This window comes from Nelumbo nucifera, chromosome 4 (assembly GCF_055504915.1).
Source record: "Nelumbo nucifera cultivar China Antique chromosome 4, China Antique-T2T, whole genome shotgun sequence".
In the NCBI taxonomy this organism is placed as follows: domain Eukaryota; kingdom Viridiplantae; phylum Streptophyta; class Magnoliopsida; order Proteales; family Nelumbonaceae; genus Nelumbo; species Nelumbo nucifera.
Window position 1 is genome coordinate 68,708,085 of NC_142652.1, and position 7,726 is coordinate 68,715,810.

At 42.6% G+C, this 7,726-nt stretch overlaps 1 protein-coding gene across 1 annotated transcript; it reads right to left on the reverse strand.

Annotated features, from left to right (window-relative positions):
• Positions 1-388: 388 nt before the first annotated feature.
• Positions 389-2,043, reverse strand: LOC148800675 (uncharacterized). The gene is made up of 4 exons (XM_088903818.1): positions 1,624-2,043; positions 912-1,546; positions 583-824; positions 389-519 (listed from the first exon to the last, which is right to left on the reverse strand). Exons 1-4 carry the CDS (start codon positions 2,041-2,043, stop codon positions 389-391), a joined length of 1,428 nt encoding a protein of 475 aa, XP_088759944.1.
• Between the last annotated feature and the right edge of the window lie 5,683 nt (positions 2,044-7,726).

Sequence of the window (7,726 nt, forward strand, 5' to 3'; positions counted from 1 at the left end):
TCACCAGCTTTTGTCTACTAAATTTAGTCATACCATTCTCAAGGAAAATAACTAGATTAATTAATTCTAAGTTGGAAGATTACTTATCCAATCATGTTATGAACTTTTCAAGCTTAATTGAATCTTGCTCATGGCATACACAACCTAAAAAAAATATCATTGAAAACCACAAAAACAAGGAGCAAAACTATTTTTTTTTTCAAAAAAAATGCAGAATTAAAACACAACCTAATTAAAATTTTAAAACACAACCTAAATCCCCCCCACACACTTAAAACTTACATTGTCCCCAATGTAAGGTGAAATGCAAAGAAAAGACAAAAATAACTAAAACCTAAATGCGAAAACAAGTAGAAAAAGAAAAAACAAACTTCCTTGTTTTTTTTTTTTAATCAGCATAAATCGGCTCCTCAAGGTCCAATTGTTCCACATTCTCTACTTGGAAGCCTTCATAAAAATGTTTGAGTCTATGGCCATTCACCTTGAACGCTTTGGAAGTTGCTAGACTTTGAATTTCAACTGCACCATAAGGAAAAACATTAGTAACAACAAAGGGTCCAATCCAATGAGAATGCAACTTACCTAAAAACAGACAAAGCCGTGAATGATAAAGGACTTTTTGACCAACTTTAAACTCCTTCCTAGAGATCATTTTGTCATGAAAATCCTTCGTCCTTTCCTTGTAAATTCTTGCACTCTCATAGGCATCATTTTGAATCTCCTCCAACTCTTGTAGTTGTAACTTCCGGTGTTCTCCCCTTTCATCCATCATGGGTGGGTTCAAATCTGGAATAGGGGCTTGCAAAGCAGAGGGTAAAGGTCTCCTGTCAGAAATTGGCAACATAATATAAGGAACATTACCTGATTGTTGTAACTCCGGCGAATCATTCAATGCTGCAACAGTTTCCTACAAATCAGCATTCAACATTGACTCCTCTTTCTCAAGATGCTTACTAATGGAAATTTCCAATCTATCATTCTCATCAAGTTCAAAGACTTCCTGTGCCAAAGAATCAATCACATCAACAAAACAAATAGAATTATCATCAGCAGGATACTTCATGGCATCATAAATGTTAAACTTAACAATTTCACCATCAAATTCCATGGTGAGTGTGCCACTATGAACATCTATCTTAGTCTTTGAAGTCTTTAAGAATGGTCTCCCTAGCAAAATAGGAATGGTTTGATCACCATTATCCATATCAAGCACGTAGAAATCAATAGGGAAAACCAAGTCATTTACTCTCACAAGAACATCCTCAACTACACCCTTAGGATAGGCATTAGATCTATCAGCCAATTGAATCACAACACCAGTTTTATTCAAAGGTCCAAGTTTCAAAGAAGCATATATAGAATATGGCATGACATTGATAGAAGCTCCTAAGTCTAACATGGCCTTCTCTATTCTAGTGTTACCTATCGTGCAAGGGATAGTGAACATACCTGGATCTTTGCACTTTGCAGGGAGTTTTCTTTGAATGACTGCAGAAACATTCTCCCCTACTCTCACCTTCTCACATCCTTTCAATTTCTTTTTCCTCTTATGTGTATACAATTCTTTCAGGAATTTAGCATAACGAGGCACTTTTTAATAGCATCTAAAAGGAGAATATTTACCTCGCATCTACGAAAAGTCTCATAAAAATCTTTAAAATGCTCATCTTTTCTAGATCCTGCTAAAGCATGAGGAAAAGGAGGTACCGGTTTATAATCAGAAAGAGGTGGAAACTTACGCCTGGGTACTTCATCGTCATTGGGAATGATGTCCTTCTCCTTTTCTTGCTTCGACGATGCAAAGGCTACTCTTGCTGGAGCCTCAACCTCCTTACCACTTCTCAAAATGATTGCACTTGCATGTTCTTTTGGATTCATAACCGTTTGAGAGGGTAATTTCCCCGAACCTTGCGCCTCTAACCGACTAATTGCGGTCGCCATCTGGCCCATCTGATTGTCCAAACGTTGGATACTAGCCCTCGTCTCCTGCTGAAATTGCAAAGTGTTAGTGGCAAGAGATTTAACAATATCCTCTAAAGACATACCAGAATTGGAAGTTTGGGCTGGTTGTTGTCTAGGGGGGTGCGGCTAATATTGCTGGAAACTTGGGCAGTTTTGTGGATTCTCATATCTGAGATTGGGATGATCCTTCCATCCTGGATTATATGTGCTCAAATAGGGATCATACTTCCTCTATGGTTGCCCTGAAAAACCGCCTGCCGCATTCACTTGCTCAATGTGATCCTCTTGAAGAGTTGGGCACATATCGGTTGGATGCCCTACTACCGAACAAATCCCACAAGGCTTCACCGTTTGCATATTACCTACAGCCATTTGACGAACAAGAGAAGTTAGACTCGCAATTTGTTGTTCAAGGGAAGAGATATTTACCTCATTAGCATGCTTTGATGGAGGGTCAAGCCTATAGCCGAATTGTTGAGAATTGGCCGTTGTTAGACAGTGTATGCCCTTAGCTCCAATCAGAATGAGGTACCTTATGACATTTAATGTAAATGAATAAAGTACATATTTGATTCATGTTATTATGGTGTGTTTCTGTGTAAAACCCTTAAACTGGACACATAGGATAGATCTGGGGAGATTTATCCTGCCATGGCTGACACTGATGTGCCACCAAGTTGGTTGGGGTGGCTTTTCTCAGCTGCCAGGGTGAGACCTGAGGTACATGCAGTGTGGGTTTTCATGAAACCCTGAACCGGACCAGAATTCTAGTATTGCCTTGGACCTTGGAGATTGATGGGCAAAATTGGAATGCTACACCTGACCCCTAGACTCGATTATGATACTGCACTAGGTGTCGGATTGTGCTGTCTTTGATATGCCAATCAGTGAGATCCTTAGAGGGGGTCAAAACCTGGGTATGTTGGGACAGTCCGAGAATTCATTTGAGTGGGTGATCTAGTGACAGGATCAGCCCCTTTGTCGGACAAAGTGAATGATCGGGGATGCACTCTCTTTAATGGAAACCAAAATTGCTAGCAGTTGATTTCAATCGTTGAAATTTGTTTTGCAAAATATATTTATATAGAGATATACATATATATATATATATATATTATCGTTTCAAAATGTTTGCAAAAGGTTTTAATTCCCGAGATCCATGTGAGTAGAGAGTGCAACACTGTTCCTTGTAGTTGAGGGAGAGGTCCTCTCCTGTCAGGCAGTATTTGATCATTATGAGCTGAGAGGTTAAGTGTAAGATCATTGAGGGTAATACCTGATGGGATAATCTTGCATCTGCCCACAGTCCTTGGGTTTTTATAAGGTGGTTTGACCCAGGGACCACTTAGTGTAAGTGTTGGGCCCATTAAGAGCACATGGTGATGGACTCAGCGGTTCACTGTTTCCTACAGTGAATTCGACCAGGCCTTGTAACAAAGGCTAGGCTGAACCCATGTGGCTGATGTGTAGATCAATGTTTGGGTCCCACACCATACAAGGATACCCAATTGGGCAGCAATTTGGAGGATAAGTGAGCACATGGACTTAATAGGCCTAAAGACCAAATCAAACTGGTTTAATTTGATTAATTAAAGAGGGGCAGTTCGGGGATTTAGATCCGCAGATAGGATAGGGAGTTATCCCTATCCACTCAGAGAGTTCAGATCCAAATAAATATTTGGATTAGGAAACTCCTAATAAGATTAGGAGGGCTGATCTTTATCTGCAGATAAAATAAGGGTCTATCCTTATTTCTTAAAGAGAGACCAAATCCAAATAAGATTTGGATTAGAAAACTCCTAATTGGATTAGGAGGAGCTCTCTTTAAGGTTATAAATAGAAGAGGAGGGCGAACCCCAATTCACCCAAGCTAATTATAGATTCAAGAGAGAAGACAACTCTAGTAAGACTGACACCATTTTCTGCTCTTGCCTCCCTCTATTGCTGCCACCATTGCCAGTTCATTCTCCACCAGTAGGAGTGATCAAGAAGTGTTCTTGATATCAGTTTTTGGTGAAAAAATGATATGAAGTCATGCTCTCACACCCTCCATCGAATTCTTGCTGAAGAGTCCGGTTCTTGCTGAAGAACCACCTGCTGATTCTGCTCTACCCTATGCTGTGTCATCTTCAGTGGAAGCAGTCTTTGGTGTTTTCCCTAGGCGTGAACACCTCCGTTCGGATAGGCCTTGTAACAAAGGCTGGGCCGAACCTATGTGGCTGATGTGTAGATGAATGCTTGGGTCCCACGCCATACAAAGAAGCCCAACTGGGCAGCAGTTGGAAACTTATTGAGCATTGTTTTTCTTAATGGGCCTAAAAGCCCATTTCGACCTGGGCTGATGATCACCCACTTAAGGGGGCGTATCTGCAGATGGGATTAAGATTAACCTCCTGATGAGATCAGGAGTGGGCTTATCTAATCCAAATACAGATTTGGAATGGGATAACTCTTAATAGGATTAGGAGGTTTTTTAATCACTAAGAAAGGAGGAAACACTAATCTAGAATTACAAGAATTTGACCTAGGGTTTTACAGTTACTTCTTCTGCAATCCGAGATAGGATTTAATTTAGTCGAGTATTCTTCCTATGATCTAACAATTTCTGACGCAGCAAATCATTAAACCCTAGTTGCTTTGCAGATTAGAGGGATCAAACAATTACGGATCTGATATCTAACCTAGCAGTAGATTGCAACGAATAATAAAATAGTAGGCCTCCTAGCAATCAGACAAAACAATCATGAACATAAACATAGAAGAACATTCAATATTCAAAGTGTAAATAAAACAATAATAATCAAATTAGATCTCACAGTTTTGTTGATTCTGAGGCTTCTGTTTCCTTCAACCAAGTATCAGAGTTTAGCCAGGCATGGTCATGGTGAAAACTCAAGAAAGAATTGGAGAGGAAGAAGAGAGGGGCGGCAGCCTAGGTCTGATTATTTCCTTTCTTGTTTTCCTCTTCATTTCTTTTCCTCTACTTCCCCCAAGAGAAGCCTACAAAATCTTCTAAAATTTCTCTCTAGATAACAGTCTCCAAGTCTGACTTATCAAGAAAAAATTCAAAAATAAGATAAAATAAAGTTCTAATGCAAGTGGGAGAGTGGTGATTTCGCGTATGAAAACTTGCAGGCTAAGGAATGTTTCCAGCACTTCAGCAGTGCGGTTGCAGCTATTTCGGACCCGATTTCGACCTCGATGCAGTTAGTATCTATCAAAACTCAAAACACGAAAGTTGTATAGTTTTTCCTTATAGTTCCAACGTATCTTAAATCATCTCAATCGGAGTTCTTATGAAAGAGTTATGCCCAAATTACGACACGGTGGCGAATAAGCATAAAAGACTAAATATTAAGGGAGAAAAATATGATATTTTTCATTCTCATCAGTTGCGCACTCCAGCAATCTCCAAATGGAAATAAAATAGAAAAACCTAATTTTTCTATTATTGCATAACATCAAATTCCTATACAATTTGTCTAAAAATAAAAAAAAAAAATTATTTACAGACCAGAATTGAATAGAATAGAAATTTCAAGGTATGCCGACCTTGGCACCATAAAGATACGATCTCCATCACATGTGCAACTCAAATTATTATGGCTATCCTAATAAATCTAAGGTATCGATGACCAATTGATTAAATCCAAACCCTTGAATCAGAATTCAGTAAGACTGATTTCCTTAAGTTGATATTGCTCTCTTGATTCTTTTTTAATTTTAATTATTTAATTTTCCCACTCTTTATACTGCACACTCGGCTGAGAAATTATTTCCCTAGCTCCCTGTGGGATTTGACCTAGTACCACTACTACTACAAATTTATTGTGGGACTAGCATTAATTTTGAGGGCTTCGACAACCCGTCATTAAGTAACGAGCTCGTAGGATAGCTCGCTACATTATAGCTCGATACAGCACGAGCTCGAGAACCCCAGTATGCTGAAAGGGAATACTCCAAGACAATTCTATCCCAACTCGTGAGCTGAGAGAACCAGCTCGCTCCAATACTTAGGCAAGAAGACTGCCCCAAAGGCAACCTCAAGCAGAATCACCTCGGGACCCATCCAAGAGCTCCCTACAAGGCAGCTCTTTAAGCGACGCGGAGTTCTCAACAAGCTTCTTATCTGACAAGACCATACCCGTCAGACTGCATCACGTCTCCTTGCTGACGGTGCAGTCTCTGCCAACCCAGTAGACTGCACCCATGTCCCTCGATAGGTGGTGGCATGTCTGTCTCTTTCGGGTATGTGTCTCTCATCCGATTGGGCAGTACCCTACAATAGTTACCTGCGCAGCCCTGGCAAATAACGGCTGCGACAGAGAGCCAGTGGCGGTTACACCCGTTTTGACAAGAACACCTGTGTTTAAACACCCCAGGGTCAAAGGGGCGAAGGTATCTTGCATCTTGTATTTTGAGTTAATCTCAAACTTTCATTGATCTTGCGCTACCCGCACACTTAGCTCTCTCTGCATTCCTTACCGCTTTCTCAGGTGTTCTAACTTAAGCATCGGAGTATTCCCACCGAGCAAGTCCGCTAGGGAATCCTTCACCGTCTTCTTCTCAGGTACCGTCTGTCACCAGCTAGGAGCCAGTCGACTGCCAGCTAGGAGTGCCTGGATTGCGCAACATCATTTGGCGTCATCTGTGAGAACGCTTCAAAAAGCCTTCCTCTAATCTCCACAACTCCTTCTCAAAAAATTAGCATTCATGGCTTCCTCTAGTAATGTCGGACGTGGTGCTGACCGGAAGGCCTCTAGGGAACAACCTCAGGTCCCCACTATCTGCATCGGACAGTTCACCGTCCCCCTCTCCGCGGACGGAAATCCCAGCTTGAACGTGCCTCACACAGTGGCACCTGTGAACGCTTCACTCTCTTCCGCGGTTGGAGCAACCTTTACTGAACCTTCCGTTGTTCCCCTAGTGAGCAACCAAAACCAGCTTGAAGACCTGGTGCAGTGCATGCGAGCCATGCAGACTCAAATGCAACAGTTCCAGTAGTTTCAACTCTACCAGCAGCAAGTGTTGCATCAAGTTTCTCAGTACCAGTACCAACAGCAGTTCCCTTCACTACCTCAGGCCCAGTAGTCGCGTCCCCCTCGGCATCCGGCCTCGAAGCAAGCCGAGCCCTGTCACCGGAGCGAACGTCCTTGCTGGGGAGAGGCCTCTCAAACCCAAAATCCTTCCAAAAGCCAAGCCTCATCCCATGGCAGGAAGGAGAGACCAATCACCCCCACCTCACAGCCTGTAGGCAGGTCGGGGGCCTCTCAGCCGGTTAGGTCTGCATCACCTCAGCACTCTCAGTTTGAGCTCCCGCTCGCAGAAAACCAGCTTGAGGTCCTAGCCGCAGATTACAGGCAGGGCCCTTCAGTTCACAACTATCATCAGCAATCCGAGCCCATCGAGCTCAGCAATACTGAAGCCAGCAACACCAACGCCGAGCTGACGAAGCAACAGCGGAGGCACCGACGAGCTTGCCGAACCGCCACCCGTGTCCTGCCCGAGCTCAAGGGTAAGGAGGAGGTAAGCTCAGATGAAGTAAAAGCTACTCCTCTCCTGTCGGTCCCTTCGCCTCTGTCATCAGAACTTCTTGCAGTCCCTATGCCGAAAGATTTCAAGCTCCCGCCCCTGGATAAGTACGACGGATCCTTCGATCCGAACGACCATGTGGACGCCTTCTAGTCCCAGATGCACCTGGCAAGGACCAGTGAATCCTGTATGTGCGTGGCTTTCTCCACCACCTTCAAAGGGGTGGCCCGCA

Excerpts from the sequence above, each read along its gene's own strand:
- LOC148800675 (XM_088903818.1), bottom strand. The coding sequence starts at position 2,043 with ATGTCTTTAGAGGATATTGTTAAATCTCTTGCCACTAACACTTTGCAA. Across the intron at positions 825-911 it reads TCAATGTTGAATGCTGATTT|GAGACCTTTACCCTCTGCTT; the intron begins GTAGGAAACTGT and ends AATTTCTGACAG. Across the intron at positions 520-582 it reads ACGGCTTTGTCTGTTTTTAG|TTGAAATTCAAAGTCTAGCA; the intron begins GTAAGTTGCATT and ends CTTATGGTGCAG.